Source organism: Platalea leucorodia (genome assembly GCF_965183815.1).
Source record: "Platalea leucorodia genome assembly, chromosome: 7".
Lineage (NCBI taxonomy): Eukaryota > Metazoa > Chordata > Aves > Pelecaniformes > Threskiornithidae > Platalea > Platalea leucorodia.
In genome coordinates this window covers 57812809-57832130 of record NC_138829.1, presented here as the reverse complement: position 1 = coordinate 57832130, position 19322 = coordinate 57812809, and the positions used below count along the sequence as shown (strand labels likewise).

At 38.2% G+C, this 19322-nt stretch overlaps 1 protein-coding gene across 1 annotated transcript in view; it reads left to right on the top strand.

Moving 5' to 3' along the window:
- The window catches only part of OTOG (otogelin), a gene marked incomplete at both ends in the record, with an annotated part of 106748 nt that overhangs the window by 3026 nt on the left and 84400 nt on the right, over nucleotides 1-19322 (top strand). The window contains 11 exons of the mRNA XM_082317299.1: nucleotides 7475-7567; nucleotides 7786-7940; nucleotides 8332-8450; nucleotides 8863-9068; nucleotides 10642-10772; nucleotides 11611-11717; nucleotides 12585-12694; nucleotides 13525-13650; nucleotides 14888-14996; nucleotides 15855-15901; nucleotides 16779-16924. Of these exons, the coding sequence (XP_082173425.1) occupies nucleotides 7475-7567; nucleotides 7786-7940; nucleotides 8332-8450; nucleotides 8863-9068; nucleotides 10642-10772; nucleotides 11611-11717; nucleotides 12585-12694; nucleotides 13525-13650; nucleotides 14888-14996; nucleotides 15855-15901; nucleotides 16779-16924 (1349 nt within the window). The remainder of the gene's footprint in view (nucleotides 1-7474; nucleotides 7568-7785; nucleotides 7941-8331; nucleotides 8451-8862; nucleotides 9069-10641; nucleotides 10773-11610; nucleotides 11718-12584; nucleotides 12695-13524; nucleotides 13651-14887; nucleotides 14997-15854; nucleotides 15902-16778; nucleotides 16925-19322) is intronic.

Genomic DNA, 19322 nt, shown 5'->3' with positions numbered 1-19322 from the left:
TGGTATAATACAAGTAAATGCCAAGAGATAAAATCTTGTATTAGTTTCTTGTACCTAGGGAATATGGGATTTGAGTTTTGAAATGTGTATCAGAGTAATTGACAACAATTAACATGTAGTTTACACAGCTGTTAAACTTGTAACTTCCTTCCACACAAATCTGTTTTTTTCATGGAAAGTTTAAAAAGACCAAAACAAACAACAACCCAAGCAAAAAAACTCCAGGGCTAATGCATATTAGGAACCTGATACAGGCAAAACATTATTTCTGGAAGTAAGTTCCAAACTACTGCTGAAAATTCCTACTAGGCTAAACACGTCAAATTTTCTTGTGTTGAAATGCTGTAGCAGGCGTGAGTCTTTAATGTTTGAAGTCACTGTTGCTATAGAAGATACTTGTCCCTTACAATATGTATGCTGATTTCAAGAGATGCACCAGAGCAGAAAATCTGCAGCTAACTGGAAGGCTCTTAGTATTGAAGGATTAAAATTACGTTCTACTCATTCACCTCAGAATCTCAAAAAGGAAAATTTTACATCCCGGTGTAATGAGATCTTTGTCCTCATCTCAAGGTTGTATTGCATCCTGTTGAAGCCTGTATGCCACAAAAAACTTGTGCTGTTACAGGCAGATGCTTTCAAAGACTATGAAGTTGAAGGATAAAAGATAATGCAAGAAATATGTGTTGTATTAGTTCTCCCATAGTCAAAAGGACACCTGAAAGCTTTCTAGAGAAAGTGTGCAATGGAAATTATGCAGAGTTACAAAATATAAAACGCAAGAATGTTGACAGCAAAAGTGTAAATATTCAGTTTTAAGCATACCTTCTACTCTCTTGTGCATGGCTATAGGCCTAGTTGATGTTTCTTGCAAATTCTTATCCCAAGCTTTGTTTTTTCACTTTTCCATTTCAGAATAAAATTTGCTGATTTTTAAATAATTGATCTTTTTAGTAGTTTGATAACCTTCAGGCAGACCTCTCCTCTACACTTGCATAAAGCTTTTAAAATATGTCATCTTTTAAAGAATCCTGAAAACTAGAAAGTCTCTGACTATTTCTGTAAATGACTCTCTGGAGCTCTGAAACTGTTTGGGCCAAAGTTGGTAAATGGGCAGAATCATAAGAGCGGAGGGAACAGGCTGGACCTTGTACCTACCTAGCTTATGTAAAAACTTGATCACTTTCAGATCTCTAATCTTTCATGCCTCAACTTTTCTGTCCAAGTAAATCTAATGAGTATCTTGAAAGTAAATGTGTCTTCAATGATTTGCATTAAACAAATTTTTCATGCTATGTCTTAATAACAAAATACAGAATTCCAACACTATAAGTGCTTAATGTTTTACAGAAAAATACCCACAGGAAGGTCCACATCAGTCACAAGTCTTCAAGAATTAATAGTGTATTGATGATAACAGTGTATTACAATGCAGTCAAAATTCAGTTGGAGCAACTGGATTGGTGTGATGGTTAAAAGAAAAAAATCAAACATTTCAAGGTTGATGTGTGTGGTAATTTGAGTAGTCAGACATGTTCTTGAATGTGTTGGCTTGCTTTTGTGAAAAAAACTTTAATTTAGATGTCACTTTGATATAGTATCTTAACTTTTGTATGGGATACAGATACATGCTTTCTTTGCAGTTGCCTCTTTGTGCTCCAGGAGTAGAGCTGTTTAGTGACTGTATCTCGCTAATTTATATGTGAAGCCCTTCAGCATGAACTTTCAACTGTACTTATTTTATTCCTAATAAACATGTTAGAAGATTGGAAGAACAAATAATGGGTGAGCAAACCTGAACATGTAGTTGGTTTGCAACTGAAATAAGTTCAAGAGATCTTAAGTGCTCATTAGAGAAGTAGTAATGTAAGAAAGCATAATAAACTAAGTGGGCACAATATCATATATACAAACCCACAAAATATATTGCATCTATAATACTATTTCAAAGTAAATGCTTATTTTCATGAAGGTGCAAAATGCCTTTGAACAGTTATCATATGAAATCAGCAGAACTGTGCTTGGAGCCCAGGTGAAGAACATTTGAAAGGCAAGCCAGAGTTGGGTGGGACCGTATTGTATTTTAAAATGGATTTTGGAACTTCCTCTTGTCAGGTCTACATGATGCTATTAAAGCATCTCTTTTCAGAGAGCAACAGCAATAATCATCTCTGTGAAGCTGGGACACTTAAGTCCAGAAACACTTGCAATGAAATCAAACAAGCTAGATTTACAGTCTCACTTTTTCAAAGGCTGTGATAAATAACGGGCATGAGGTTCTGCTACTGCTTACAGGATGCTAGCTCTGGACTGAAGGCTCTCACTGCCTGACACTGAAGAATAAAGAAGGGGGATGAACTAAATGGAGGACCAGGTGCCCAAGGGACTAAAATAACCCTATCCGCATATTGAGTGGGGTCGCAGCCTATTCAGTAATTACCAGGTGGTTAGAATATTTAAGCAATGAGAGGAGCAGAGAAGAATTCAGACCTGTGTTATAGGATGATCCCAAGTCTTCACACTGTTCAATGAAGAAGGAATTTGAGATGAGTTGCTTCATGGCAACAATGGTCATACTATCAGAGTGACTTGCAGGTTGTAATGGCATCACTGGTTAAAAATCACATTGTTACTTAGGCCTACCACGTTCTTCTAGAAAAGTCTCACCAGTTTTTGATTTCAGATTCCAACCCAATGCACTCAACTGGCATAATGTCAAAGGAAAAAGAGGAGCTAAGGATTTTTTTTAATAGAGGTCACTTTCAGGTAAACAAAGGACACAATATTCTTCTGTAACCTTTCCTAATTTTAACTTTCACTTAGTCTTGATGTTTATGACCTTTCTGCAGGTGTTACTATGTTTCTCATGTCCCTAGGAGGGACCTAAGCTTGTGATAAGATGACATGGGTTAGCGTATTTAGGGAGCTTATATTCCTTTAATGACAAAGATCAGAGTGAACCTTTTGTTATAGGATGTTTATTCTGGATACCTGAGGAAGTATTTCTGTGTTAACTGAGCAAATTGGATGATTAAAGGAGGCCACATTATTTGCAGTGGTAAGATCACTAAATGTGATCTGAATCAACACTATTTCTCTCATTACCTGGTTAAGGATAACTAATATTTGCACACAGAGCTATTTTATGCAGTGTAAGGAAAGATACTATAGTGATGTAAAAAGCGATGTAAGCAAATACAAGAGCTACATTTATCATGTTTTCTTAGAATCATACATGCACAGACAGAAGAGAACTTCATAAAGAGGAAAAAGCTCATCATTGAGTCATTTGACTTCCAATTCAGATTTGACTACCTCCCTTTCTCTAGAAGGGAACAAGGGAGATTCTTCACAGTCACAGCAAGGGTCCCCACATCAGCTGTGTGCACAATCTGAATAAATGTGGCTCAAAGCAGGTTACCTGAGCCATGCTTAAAGGGGAATCATTCAACCTGAAACATCAAAAGGGGGATGACTTCCTCTACAGCTAAGAGGAACATGACTTGCAGTCTAATTGCAGATTATTGTAACTGGACAGGGCATAATCTTAGAGAAGCAAAGAACAGAGACCTGAGCTCTGGTTACACAGGTCTTGCAACAGTCAAGATGAAAGAGATCAATGTCTGCCTCTCTTGACAAGAGGAATAAGGCTTTTGCATTAGTGACAAGATTGGTCACTGTGAGTATGTAAATGAGATAGCTCAGTCAGAATAAGTAGGGACCTTTCTACGTGGTGCTTGCATTAGTTTTTAAATTGAACTCATGCTGGCCAGGCAGGGAAAGGACCTAGATATTTGGGCTAGCTAGGCTTGGAGCATTCTCTTTTACCTTGCCTATCTGCCTTGTTCTTTTCAGCGTGGCATCCTTTTTCTTTTTTTTTTTTTTTTTTTTGAGGGGGTGGGGGGTGTGTGTGAAAAAATATAAAAGATGTTGGTAGGAAATTGGTATTGGTAAAATATCAATAAAATGAGCTTCTAGAAGAGGGGAGAAAAACTAGGTAGGGAGAAGATGCTTTATAATTTATTTATTTTTCTGTTGCTATTGCTGGAATCAAGAATTCGGCATCGATTCAATGGCAGTAAGATGTCAATGATCAACTCTTGACTTGTTTGAAAGCATTTGTTTCCTTGCCATCAGTTTATAAAAAAGCATTTCAACCATTCTGTAAAGTAGTTCAGAATCTACTTTTGATGTTGGTGCTTTTCATGTATGTTTAGTGAATTCCAATAGTGAGAACAAAACCTAAAGATGGTGTGACCCATGAAATCATAAAACAGTGGTCCATATCCTAGAAGGCTTTCCTCTGAAGTCTAATTCTGTCAAGACTGAATCAATTGCAGAGTTTATTTGGATTGTCAGAGATGGAGCTTGCTTTATTTTGCCTGCATCAGCAAAGCTTCAGACCCTCTTTAGCAAAGTTTTCTCAAAAGCCTGAAGGTAATCTAGGTATGTTCAGACTTCTGTGTATACTACTGATGATTAGATATTTCATAAACAAGGGTTTTACCGAAATGGGAGAAAAGATCTTTTTCTGTGAATTCTGTTTTTCAGGACAGCACTTAAATTCATATGTAAGATTGTTTCTCAAGAATTATGTTGTTTATAAAGACAAAGAAAACAAGAAAGCCGAGTCTTCAGTTTGTCTCTTCCTGAATTAGTTTCTTCTGAGCAGCTTGTCTGCAACAAATACAGACTCGGTTTCTGTTCTCCATACAGAAGAATTACTGTGATTGCTTAATACTCAATTATTAAAATTCAAATGCTTTCCTAAAGAGACTTAAACTTTAGAAGATCAAATATTAGCAAAATAAGTGAATATATCACAATTGTTAGAAAAGCATTTAATCAAAGTCTAAATTTAGTAGCAAGAAGCTTTGTTTCTGCTTGTGCACATCTTTCCTTAGACTGTGAATATTTGTTTTGTCAGATTTTGATGGAGATCTTTGCAGGGAAAATAAAAAGTAAAAAACCTAATGCCTCTCCCTCCCCCAAACCCAAACTTCTCATTGCAAGTTAGGGCTTAAGCATTAAATTTTTCCTTTCTTAAAAGTTTTTCTCTAAAACCAGAAATGAGCAGTGGTCTGTGTCTTTATGGAATGTGTTTGTGGTTTGGTATACTTAAAAGTTGTAAGATGGAAGGAGGGTGGGCATCTGAAAGATTTACACCTGAGATATCAACATCTGTATTTCTAGGGTAGCATCCTCTCATCCGGGTAGAGCTTATCCATATGGTGTTATTTGTAGCAGGCTTTTATATAAGCATATAGGCACCACGCTTTTTTGTTGTGTAATACTTGTTCACTTACTCTATTCATTGCTTAGGGGACTAAAAACGTGTCAGACTAACAGATATAACAGCCATTTTGATTTGGCTTCTCTAAAGGTGCAATAGATTTACTTCATCTGGTTGTATTTCTTGAGGTGAAGCTTTTGCAGTATGTTTCCTGTTTCTGGAGGCCTGTAGGATTCTCCTGGACATTTAAATGCTAAGCCAGCATTATCCTATCATTCATGGAGTCATAGAATTATTTAGGTTGGAAAAGACCTTTAAGATCATGAAGTCCAACTGTTAACCTAACACTGCTAAACTGTGTCCCTAAGCACCACATCTACCCATCTTTTAAATACCTCCAGGGATGGACACTCAACCACTTCCCTGGGCAGCCTGGTCCAGTGCCTGACTGCCCTTTCAGTAAAGAAGTTTTTCCTCTATCCAACCTAAACCTGCCCTGGTGCAACTGGGGAGACTGTTTCCTCTTGCCCTATTGCTTGTTACTTGGGAGAAGAGACCGACCCCCACCTTGCTACACCCTCCTTTCAGGTAGTTGTAGAGAGTGATAAGGTCTCCCCTCAGCCTCCTCTTCTCCAGGCTAAACAACCCCAGCTCCCTCAGCTGCTCCTTATAGCACTTGTGCTCTAGGCCCTTCACCAGCTTTGTTGCTCTTTGTTGCTCCAGCCCCTCAATGGCCTTCTTGTAGCGAGGGGCCCAAAACTGAACACAGCACTCGAGGTGCGGCCTCACCAGTGCCAAGTACAGGGGGATGGTCACGTCCCTGGTCCTGCTGGCCACACTATTCCTGATACAAGCCAGGATGCCATTGGCGTTCTTGGCCGCCTGGGCACACTGCTGGCTCATACTCAGCAGGCTGTTGACCAGCACCCCCAGGTCCTTTTCTGCCAGGCAGCTCTCCAGCCATTCCTCCCCAAGCCTGTAGCGTTGCATGGGGTTGTTGTGACCCAAGTGCAGGACCCGGCACTGAGCCTTGTTGAACCTTGTACAGTTGGCCTCGGCCCATTGATCCAGCCTGTCCAGATCCCTCAGTAAAGCCTTCCTACCCTTCAGTAGATCAACACTCCTGCCCAACTTGGTGTCATCTGCAAACTTACTGAGGGTGCACTTGATCCCCTCGTCCAGATCATTGATAAAAGCATTAAACAGGACTGGCACCAATACTGAGCCCTGGGGAACACCACTTGTGAATGGCCACCAACTGGATTTAACTCCATTCACCACCACTCTTTGGGCCCAGCCATCCAGCCGTTTTTTTACCCAGCAAAGAGTACACCCATCCAAGCCATGAGCAGCCAGTGTCTCCAAGAGAATGCTGTGGGAAATGGTGTCAAAGGCTTTACTAAAGTCCAGGTAGACAACATCCGCAGCCTTTCCCTCATCCACTAAGCAGGTCACCTTGTCATAGAAGGAGATCAGGTTTGTCAAGCAGGACCTGCCTTTCATAAACCCATGTTGACTGGGCCTGCTCCCCTGGTTGTCCTGTGTGTGCTGTGTGATGGCAGTCAAGATGATCTGCTCCATAACCTTCCCCAGCAGGGGAGGTCAGACTGGCAGGCCTGTAGTTCCCTGGATCCTCCTTCTGGCCGTTCTTGTTGATAGGCGTCACATTTGCTAACCTGCAGTCAACTGGGACCTCCCTGGTTAGCTGGGACTGCTGATAAATGATGGAAAGTAGCTTGGTAAGCACTTCCCCCAGCTCCCTCAGTACCCTTAGGTGGATCCCATCTGGCCTCATAGACTTGTTTGTGTGTCTAGGTGGTGTAGCAGGTCGCTAACCATTTCCCCATAGATTACGGGGGCTTCATTCTGCTCCCTGGCCCTGTCTTCCAGCTCAGGGGACTGGTACCCAGAGAACAACTGGTCTGACTATTAAAGACTGAGGCAAAGAAGGTATTAAGTACCTCAGCCTTCTCCTTGCCCTTTGTCACTGTGTTTCCCCCTGCATCCAATAAAGGATGGAGATTCTCCTTAGCCCTCCTTTTGTTGCTAATGTGTTTGTAGAAACATTTTTTGTTGTCTTTTATGGCAGTAGCAGTAGCCAGATTAAATTCTGGTTGGGCTTTGGCCCTTCTAATCTTCACCCTGCATAACCTCATGGAGTTACGTTCAGTGACAGAACTGGGTCTTAAGAATGAAAATTACCATAATTTATGTTTAACATGCCTTGTTTTTTCCACTCAGGTTCACTTACGTGTTTTAATGGAGGTGAGTGTGTCTACAGAGAGCTGTGCAACTGCAGTCGATTTAATGCAACTGGACCAAGATGCCAGACAGGTGTGTAAAGAGAGAAAACTAACTGGGTTTCTGGGGTTGTACTCAGGTTCCCACCACTACAAGAATGACTACCCTCTGTTTAAAGGTTCCTTCATGTCCTAGTATTTTTTCCTTTCTTTTCTGTGGTGATATTTCATAGCATACCACATACATACATCTCAACTACAGATTGAATCCCAAAACCAGTTGTACTTCTCAAGTGACTCTTCTTTTGTTAGTGTATAATACAGGTGCTGAAAGAGATCATATATGCAGAACATGGGGTCAATATAATTTCGAAACTTTTGATGGACTCTATTACTATTTTTCTGGGAAATCCACATATGTGCTTGTGAGGCATACTGAATTAGATGAACAGAGTTTTTCGATACAGGTAGGGGACTGCACTTCTATGTTCCTTTTAACTGTTGTTGAGCTTGCTAATAATGCATTAATATTTAGAGATTAAAAATAACTTGTAATGATAGTATGGGGTTCTGGAATGTAATCTAGATGTAATTCTAATGTAATGTGGGCTACCAGTTACTATAGCACAAAAGGTAAATAGCTGGAAGGAAACTGATGTGTGTACTTTCAAAACCTGCTGCTGCTGTGAAAATACCACTCTAAAAAGAGTGCTAATTGTACTCGTTTTTTTGGGAAGAGTGGGACCAAACTACTTGTTCATGTGCTGAGGGTGGGATTGGGAGTATTAGTTGTGTAACATGGGTTACGAAGAGTTTGATTAAAATCTTGACTTTGACGCTAGTAATTTTATTTGGCAGGTGAATAACGATCCTGAGTGCCATTCTTCTCCTTACTCCTGCAAAAGGTCCATTAGTTTATTCTTTTCTGGAGATGAACAGATAACGATGAGCAATGAAGTCACCTATAAAGGATTTGGGTAATTGCAGTCATGTTTCTGATGCTGTAGTTACACTGGAACTAATCTCATGGTACTGATTTGATAACAGAGATGTAAACTAGATCACTTATTTGCTGGTAGCTTTAAGAAAAAAAAAAAAAGAAACTATCCAGACTACAGCTGTAGTAACTACTTCCTATCTACAGAGTAGTGTCTGAGGAAGGTGATATCTAAATGAGTGGTACATAGTATTAAGAAGCATAACTGTTGACATTGATCCTTTGATTTTTTGCTCTTATTTGCCACTTCATCTTTTTTTTAGTGGAATTACTCAATATTTGTATCAGAGGTTTTCAGATGTATAAGGAAGACATTAAATCAGCAAGTAATTTATTTGTAATAGTGATACTTTCTCATCTAAAGTTGTTTTTGATTCTGTCTCATTTCTCAGAGTACAGTTACCCTATATTATTGGAAACTTACACATCCAGAAGCTAGCTGGATACTTCCTAGTCAGGCACCAGTATGCATTTACTCTGGCTTGGGATGGTGTGTCTGCAGTGTACATCAAAATGGCACCAGAGTACCTGGGCAAAACACATGGACTGTGTGGAAACAATAATGCTATCCTGCAAGATGATCTTGAAACTAGTTATGGTGAGTATTTAAAATACTTCCTCTTGTGTTAATACAGGGTTTTTTTTCAGGTGAACTAAATGTTACTTTGCTTAGTTTTTAATTGTAATGCTAATTGAATATAAGACGGGCAACTTTTCAAGTGGAAAATATGATATAGAAATACTTCTGGTAGATGATATTGTTTAGTGAAGAGGGACAATTTCAATATAGATGGGGCTCTGAGGAGGAAGATCTTTAAAAAGTATGAGAAAAAGCTGTCTTACTCCGTTACTTACAATGGTATTTGTACTTCAGTTTCCTAGGACTTGAAAAGTAAAATATACTTTTAAATGTTCACTGCCCTATTAGCAATTTTATATAGGAGCCTATGGAAGGTTGAGGCATTGCTATTGGAAATTAATATATAATTTTAATTAGTAAATCAAATTGATGAAGGCTGCCAAATCTCATTCGATCTGGCACTTTGTTTATGCTAACACTTTCAGAAGTGACCAGTGATCCTGGCATACCAACTTCAGATACTTCTAATAGTTTTGGCTTTCAATAAATACCAAACGAAGACCTCTATAAAATAAAAAGAACTGGGGGAAAAACCAGGCCCCTTGAAAGATATCTCAAGTTAGGTGATAAAAACTTTCGGAAATCATTGCTTTGGGCTGTTTAACTCTTTGCTCCTCCTCTTTAAAATTAGGGTATTTCTGTAGAGTACTGCTTCAAAGCTCAGAGTACAATATGTAGTAGGCTTTCTCTGTTGTTTGTGTGCCACTCAATTTTAGAAGGCATCAGCCCTGCACTAATATCAGCTCTTACCCCCATTGAATAGTTTGCTCACTAAATCAAAATGCTTAAAATAATACAAAGATCAATAGCTCATTGTCATCATTGCCTTCAGAGACTTTCCTCTACCATCTCACCTTTCTCAGGATATCTCAGTCGCATAAAGCTGTGATTGTAGCCCAAGTCGATACGCTGCTTTATCCAATCAGATTGGGGAGCAGTAGTAATAAAGATATGCAAGATATGCATTCGTGGGTAATCCAAGTAGTAATCAATGTCACCGCTTGTCTATGATGGATAATACCTTTCTTAGCTAGTTTAAAGCTAGTGTGGACATTTCTACTTATGTGAAAAAAATCACACCTTTACTTGGTTAATGTATACAATCATTTTGTACCCTTGCAGTGACTCAGGAACGCCTCATTTTTCTTGGGTTTTAGACTCTCTGTTGGGAGTTTCATATAAAGTAACAGCATAGACCTATGTATATACAGTTTATTACAGCTTTTCTTTCCTTTCTTCCATTGAAGGACTGTGGCAGGCACAGTCCTGCTCCCTAAAGTCCTTCCTTGCCAATTCGCATGAGTAAGCTTCTTTCTGCCATTCTAAAGCCTTCCTACTATAGTCCCTTTTAAATGTATTTTTGTTTCTGAAAAGGACCAGATTGTCTTCAGACTAATAGTTGATTCATTTAGTTGCAGGAAGGGTTTGGCACTCTGTTTAATGTGATATTTTGATTGAGATGTTTCCCTGGGAAATCCTATAGAAACATTGTTCTTCCGAGTCACTGTGTGATTCTGTGTGTCTTGTTTAGGAAAACTGACAGATGATGTAACAGAATTCGTAGAGAGTTGGCAGGAAAATCCTCCAGAAGGAACACCCAATTGGGATAAATCTCTGCTCAATGAACCACCCTGCCTGACACAAAGCCATGAATCTCTACAGGTTTGGATCAACACAAAAGGATTATTACAATAGTTGGTGATTCTAATTAGAGTGAGAATTTGACTTAATGCTTTGAAGGAGACTGTAAATACTCTCAGCTCTTCTTTGGAGAGGTGTATTAAAATGGTTGCTACAGCAGAGCTTCCATTGTCTCCTCCTTTTCACCCCACTTTTCTTCTGTATGAGTTCATAATTTAATTCTTGATCTTTTCAAATGTTATATTGTCTGCATAGCAGCCAGTAGAAGTGTTTGAATCTGGGGCTAAATGAGTGAAAAGTTGTCAAGTAGAGGGGCGTTCTAGAGCTGGTTCCCATTCCTTCCCTTAGGAAGGAGAGAAAGAAGCAGGCAGGCAAAACCAGAATGAGAGCACAGTTAACTTGCCAGTGTTTAAAAAATGAGTTATTGTTACTTTTGTCCATCACACTGAAGTAGTGTTTCCTTTTAAGTATTATTTCCAAGTTACAACCCTGAAATGAAGTGCTTTGAAACTAAAGCTGATGTCAGGCATGTTTTATTTCTGTTGCCTTTTACTGTGTAATTTAACTAAAATGAAGAGTATTTCAGGTTATCTGGGCTTAGCTGCAACATGGTCTATGCCTTTCTTGGGGAAGGGATATGTTTTACTACCATTGGTATGACCTTGGATAAAAGATGCAATGTTATGAATGCTCTGGCATGGAGAGCAGTATGTTGCTAGCCATTGCTTCTACTTGATGAGAGGAAATTAATTCCTAGTCACAGACTGAGATGTCTGTTTTGATTTTCCGTAGTATTCTATTCTGCTTAGGTTTATTTTTGAAAACTTTCTCTTCACAACAGCTATCTCATTCATTTCAGAGCGTATACATTCTGTGTAATATGCTGTCACATCCCCCATTTGAACAATGTCATGAATATGTGAGTCCTGTTCCTTTTATGGCAAGCTGCACCAATGATCTTTGCATGTAAGTGAATGTTTTTGGGTAATTCCAAAGCTGTTATTAAAAAACATCATCCTTCTATCATGAGAATGAATTGTAAATGTTAACAGAACTAATATGTGTCATCTTCTGCATATCAGTTTTTATCTAACATTCTTTTATTATCTTGCTTTTCTCACTTATTCTGCTTTACTGCCAGAAATTTCTGTGGACTTGTTCCTGTTTTCTTTGGTATAAGGATGACCACAATCAGGCCCAGATATTTTCATAATTTGTTAGTGTACCTTCCCTTGAATATGGCATCTGTTTTGATTCCGAGTGTGCAACATTGTTAGTATTTCTAACCTTAATGAAAAGTAATAGCGAATAGGTCAGTTTGGCATCCACAAGCCATATGTTAATCCAATGAAAAGAGGAATTTGATTACTATTTGAATTTATGCTATCATTTCACAACCTGCTATGCTTCTTGTCCAAGCAGTTTTGACAAGTTAAATTAACAGGCAGGACAGGAGAAGATAATTTCCGTTTCTTCCACCATGGTGACTCACTGGTGGAAATCTTACGCCTTCTTGTTATGAGTTTCCTGAAGGTCGTTATTCCTTTTGTAAAATTCAAGACCTTTATTTAAGTCTGTTTATACTGCTATATCTCTGGCTTTTATGGATTTATTCAGGAAATTAGCATCAGGTCTCAAATACATTGATGACTTCTCTTCAAATGTGGCAGAATGTCTTACTCATTTAAGACTTTTAACCTAGCCAAGCAACACAGTACGTTAGAACATTGTTAAAGTAGATTCAAACGACGTGGTTGCAGGAGCGCTCATGAAGTTATGATTGCGTGTTTGAATGTAGGTATAAAATAATATGTCAATTTTTATTTGTGTAAGGTCAGCAGTTGATAATGCAACTTGGTGTCGAGCACTAACTGAATATGCCAGAGCATGTGCCCAAGCAGGAAAGCCACTTCATGGATGGCGAATGCACTTCCAGCAGTGCGGTATGCAGACGCTTTTGTAATTGGAAGTACTGCTTAGTAGTTGTATTTTGAAAAGAGTGCTCTTCATACTTTTACTTCTTTGTCCTTCCTCTGATTTTGAACTCGTATAGTTCTCAATGAAACCATAACTATAGACTCACTCACTTCAAGGCTACATAAATGCAATGGAATTTTTTATGTGTGTAATTTGTACTGAATGTATTTAAAGCACTAAGCTTATTAGAATGTGTTTTAAGAACGTTCTTACTAAAACATCAGAGATTCTTTTAGATGATTAACCATTTGTTCTTTCATAGAGCTAGTCTTTCAAATATTGTCAAAAGTTTTCATGGCTTTCTGATATATAAGATGTGTGTCATGAGTGTTAAAAATAAATTTAAGTTACATTTGCATAAGTCTTCATCTTAGAAGTCAGATTAAGTTTGAAAGAGATCATCTAATTTGTCTGCCTGTCTGGAACACAGGACCAAAACTGCTTTGTCGTTCATGACAGAAGATTTCCCCCATGTTTCTGAAAATGTTTGTTAATGGATGTTCTACCACTTCCTGTGCTGCTTTGAGTATCTAACTAGCTCTGCTGTGAGAAAGTTTCCCTAAATCTCCCCTGGTGTAATTTAAGATGATTCCTTCTCAATGTGCATTCAATGGACAGAATATGAATATACGTATATTGTGTGTGTTATGAAAGCCATTGTTTCATTGTTCTAGACAACAGATACTCAATTGACTTACCAAAAAGTAAATACCTGAAAGAAATGTGTGCTATCTATTTAAGTCCTGAGGCAGTAGCAGAATACTTCTTCATTTCTCTACCTGTTTCTACCTTTTAGTGATAACCTGTGCTGAACCCTTGACCTACAGTGAATGCATCAACTGTTGCCCTGTTTCATGTCATCAACAATCACAGTGCATTGACAGTGAGCTTCCCTGCATTGATGGATGCTACTGTCCAGATGGTAAGTTTCGCTTCTCAAATACATATTATTTGATTCCATATAACTTTCAGATTGTTCTCCCCCAAGTTTATACTTATATGGCCTGGCTAGATTAAGGCATTCACAGGAGCTCTTTGTAAGTGCGGTGCCAACAGAGTGTGGGTGACCTCGTTTTCCTTGTAACAGACAAGAGCCTTTTCTTCCCTCTAACAAGTGGGAATAGGTTTCAGTACAGATCTACATTCTAGCTGTGGAGCTCCACAATTTGAGTGAAAAAAGGGGTTTACTCTGTTGTTGACAGGGCAGCCATCCTGATTCTGGTGGTTGCTGCTCCCTTTTCTTGGGGGGGTGGGGAGGGTGTTTTGGTGGGTTGCTTTGTTGGGGGTTTTTTGGGGGGGATTGTATTTTTTGCTGAAGAACGCCTGCAAGGTCAGGTGCTTGGGAGAACTCAAAAACATGACATGACTAAAACTCATTCATGTGGCCAGAAACAGGGTTTGATATTGAGATTCTTGCACTGTTGTATGGCTCTGGCAAGTGAGGTATTTACCCGCGTGGCCTACAGCAAAACTTCACCCTTATTACCAAAATATACTTTGGTGTCCAGTTTTCCCCTTGTTACTGGCATCTCTTGGGTACATAATTCTATCTAAAAGAGGACAGAGAAAGTTATGCCATTGATCTTCAAGTCGTGCCTCTTATACATACCCTGATAATTTATAAGTATAATCATCTTTGTCATATGTTTTATCTTTTAAGGGCTAGTAAAGTCTTTTAGCTTCTGGCTCTTTAATAATGGAATAATTAAAAACAAACAAACAAAAAACCCAAAACAAAACCAAAGCAAAAAAACATTATAGTAAAATAAGGACCAAATAGTGCCTTAAAACATGGAGGCAAAAATTTGTAAAGGTGTCAAAAAGAAGCCAAAGGTACTCAAAGCGGTATGGTTTGGTGTTTGTGTGTTTAGTTTTGGGTTTTTTATGTGGGTGGTTTCCTCCACTCTCTCCCCCAATATTAAATGCTTGTTATTCATACTACCGTTAGTGTATCTTAAACAATTTAGGGACTTAAATAAATTATATTACATGGACTAATATACCTCAAATGCACACTTTTTCTGAAAAAATGACTTCCAAATAATCTAGAGTTTTATTATCATGTATGACCATTTGTTGTTCTTAGGTATACTTGTCAGTGCTCCATCAGCCATTTGTACAGATATTTAACTTTTTTCTTGTTGTTTTATTTCTTCTAGGCTTAATTTATGAAAATGAATTGTGTGTCAAGCCTATGGACTGTCCTTGTGACTACCATGGAAGTTTCTTTGAAATTGGCTCAGTGGTTTATGAGGAATGTAATAACTGGTTAGTAATTTTTCTTTTTACGCTGTGGACTTAATCCTTTAATGGTCATGAGAGACAACTTTTTTAAGGTCTATTTCAGTTAAAAATTGAATAAAGTCAGTAAGTCCTCACTGTTTCTACATACAAAAACCTGTTGTTCCATATATGTTTTGCAATGAAGGGAAAGATAGAAGAAACTGTAGAGCTATTAATGTGTAAGAAGAGCAAATGACAGATATTGCAGAGAATACTGTAATGTTTAGTACTCTCTTCACCTTCAACTCTGCCTCAAACTAAAGGAATCTAGAATTCAAAATCTTAACAGGAGAATGGCTTTACTTCGTCTCCTCTTTGTGTTGTTTCACTTGGACGCAAAGAGCCTAGTGTCATTATGACACTAAGCTGCTGTATTGGGAATTTCTAAGTTAATTTTATACATTGGAAAGAATAGCTTGCAGAAGAGATAATGCCTTTTATTGGATCAACTTAATTGAAGGAAACGGGTGAGCTTGCAGATATGCAACTTTTTTTCCCACAACAGTTCTATTTTTTGAAGTAATAAGATTCAAATCACTCATGTTTATTCTTCTCAATTTTAATCATCCTTAACTTTTATACTGGTTGTCATGGAGCTAAAATGTAAAGTGTTACTGGATGCATGGATGAAATTTCACCTGATCATATCTTGATGACAAGCTCTTGCCACAGCTTCTAGGCATTCTAGTGAGTGTGATAGCTATGTTGTACTCTTCTGTGAGACTCGAGACACTTGGTGCTCATTTCATAGAGAAGGAATCCAGGAAGAACAACTGAGGGACAGCCATATATACTTCACTAAGAAAAAAAAAAAAGTATGAAACCTTTTTGTTTTTATTTCAGCACTTGCATTGGAGGAAAGTGGATTTGTACAAATCTTACATGTCCAGGTATGTGGAAGTCTTGAACACTTAACTTTTTTAATAACTGAATGTTTACTTGGGGTAAAAGATTACTGTTAGAACTTAATGTGATATTTCAGCATATAATTTATATTTTTATTTCTATCTACATAGAAATGCGTTTACACACACAGCGGATTAAATATTAAAATGGTCTGAATAGGAGCCATCTGCCTTTCAGCTTAGCGCAGTAATGTGTGTGTCTCTATATTACTACAATGTCTGGTAGATGGCACTACCTGGTCATTCTTGTCATTCAACTAAAGTTTCCTCTGCAGTCTTCACTTGACAGACTTACGGCAAGATTACTCCCCCTGCCCAGTATTGCTGGCTAGTGATACAGTATCTAGGTATTGTACAAATATTGGTTAATTACTTGCACAACGTGCCTATGGAATGAAGGGTGTTTTTCTCACTTCACAGGTAGGCAGCTAAACTACAGAGATTAAGGTCAAAAGGATTTTGCATGTTAAAGGCACCCATGGCCTCATGGTTCTTATAGCTGCCAACAGATTCAAGCACTAGTCTCAGAGTTATCAGTTAACTGCGGGAGTGCTTAATGTTCCTGCAAATCAGTCTTTAGAGCCACAAATCAAATACCCAGAATGTAAGGATCACACATATTATAGTCTCCTTCTGGGGGAAGAATTCTTCAGGTATCCTGGCCTGGCATCAAGTAGGAACTCCATAACAAAAGCAAGGATAAGGTTCAGTACCTAGCTGTGTTCCTAGTACCTGGTATGTGTATGAAAACAATTTTATAAATTATAGCATGTGTCAGAGTGTATGAACTCTACAGCAGTAATAACTGTTGCAAGTACACTGTCTTTGCTAAGTACTTAAATGCATTATTTATGTTTGTCAGCTGAATGCTCAGTTTCAGGAGACATTCATTTCATGACCTTTGATGGGCGCAAATACACTTTCCAAGCTACCTGCCAATATATTCTAGCAAAAAGCCGTACATCTGGAGCGTTTACCATAACCTTGCAAAATGCTCCTTGCGGACAGGTAAGGCTTAAACCTTATTGTAATGTTTATATCCTGAAGGGTTTATTAATTGGGATGGGGGTGGGGTAAAAATGGAAAAAAAAAAAAGCTACCTGCAACTGAATATATTAAAATTAATCAGTAGCAACGATTTTCCTTAATGATGAAATAGTTGAACAACAAAAGTGCAGAGGAAATCTGTATATTAATGCTTATGTTTGCTTGTGATAAATAGAAAAGCTTATGCTAGCGTTCTGATTCAGTGTTCACTGAGGTCATTCAGTAGCATATGGTGGTTCATGCAGCAAACTCTGGATGATGACTTGTTTTCTTTAGCTTTCTGAGTACATCTTTGTGGATTTGCAGCCAGCACAACATAAGCCTACTGCTTATTGTTGCTTGAAGGAAGAATGACTTTTTGTGTGCCTTGAATAATTTCTTTCAGCTTCGTTCTTGCAGCTTGTAGATCACTTTTACTTACATTGATATGAAAAACTTTGAATAGCTTTTGGGACAGCTCTCTGGGATTTGGGTATATATATGCATCTGTGTTACTGTTGTTAAGTTGGTATCCTGTACAGTTGATTTCAGCCAACCATGCATGTGCATATATAATACTAATACTAAGGGTGCTCCTCATTTATATTTGAAAGAATACAGAAGACAACAAATATTTAATCTGCTTTATGTCCAAGACCCATTCTCTTTCCTTTGTTGTGTATGTGGATTTCTGAGCATGTATTATGACATTGTATGCGTGAAGTATGGAACACTGGTAAGATTTTCACTACAGCATTTCATTCTTACTACAGTCTTGATACGTCTTGTAATTTTGAGGAAGTTAAGGCAAGTTAGAATACATCTTAAACATACATACGTGGTGTGAGAAATGTGGTTGACTAAGTTGAGCTGTTTTCTGGAGTTGGGCTTTTCTCACTGATTTTGAGTTCTACATATGCCCCTAAGGGCAGGATTTGGCCCACGTTTGTCTTAGGGTCATAGTGCTGCTGTGGATGCCTACTTACTAAGCTGCTGGACTTGCTGTAGGAGCAAGATGTTAAACGTTGTGTCTTGGCCAGATTTATGTTCTGGCTCCAATGGTCTTGTGTAATGATTTTTGCCTAGGAGCAACTGTATGGATATTTGAAATGTCTGTAGACTTAAATGTGACTCTTTTTGCTATATTTCTAGACCATCTACTATATGTTAGGCCCCAATTTTAGTTCTTGGCATGATGAGCTTCCATGTTGTTTCAGTTATGTACTTCGCATAAAATCAGATTTAGCAGTGTTCCTTTTTTTTACTGCTGTGAAGGTAACTACTTACAGTTCATTATAGTGGTTTTCTTTTGTGTTCTAAATAAATGTGTGATTCTAGAAGTCTTTTTACACTAATGATTGCATTCATTCTTCTCTACAGCTTATATTGTTTGTGCACTTGAGCTTTCCTTGGGAAGAAAAATGGATATATAAGTTGTCATGCCACACTTTCTAAAGGCATATTTCAGTAACATCTTTTGATCCTTGTGCACTAAAATCTACTTGTCTGTATGACAGAGAAGACCTTTAAGCAGAAGGAAGCCATATTAAAGCAGCATTGACAATTTTATTATAATAGAAATGATTTATTTGCAATACAGGTAAGAGATGGGAGACTGAATGCATGGAGTCCCCCTCTCATCTCAGTCGTAAAAGCTGAGAGGTAAGAAAAATAGCTTAACTGGATAGAGACCAAATATATTTTCCAATTGGATGATCCACAAGTAAATGTCCCAGTATCTCTTCTATGGTTCCTAGGAGAAATGTATCAGGACATCAGGTGAGGTATGTAACAGGGCATAGAAGCTACTAGTGTTGAAAAAGTGGATTCCTGTGTTGTGAATACAACTGCTTTATTATGCTCTAATAGCCTCTAGCTCCTCGAGGTAGAAGAGTTGCAGTGGGGGCTGTGAAATGAGATCTTGGTGAGGACATGCACATTAAAAAAACTTCTAGGCTTTAACCCCTGTAAATCATCCTTTGGGTTGGGAAGAATCTGGTGATCCTGCTACTATTTCCTGTTTACAGGAAGATTAAGACTGTTTCAAGATGCAGTATATCTGATTGTTGCTACAATTCATGCATATTTGACTTAACTCATTAAAATTGGAATAAGCGTAGCTGGCTTCATTCTGTGCTAACCTTGGGATCCTGAGGAGTTGATTAAGTCAGTATCATAATCTAGGGGAAAAAAAAAAATAGAAGAGCTGTGAAACAAAACATAAACATAGGCATTCAACATAGGTATAGATCTGTTCAGTCGGCATGATATTCTCAGAACTTTGCAGAGTCCAGGAAGCTTGAGAAAGGTGGTTGTATATTGAAGCTGTGTCCTGTATGTATGGTTGAAAGTAAGCAAAGGGGATCCCAAAGAAACACTC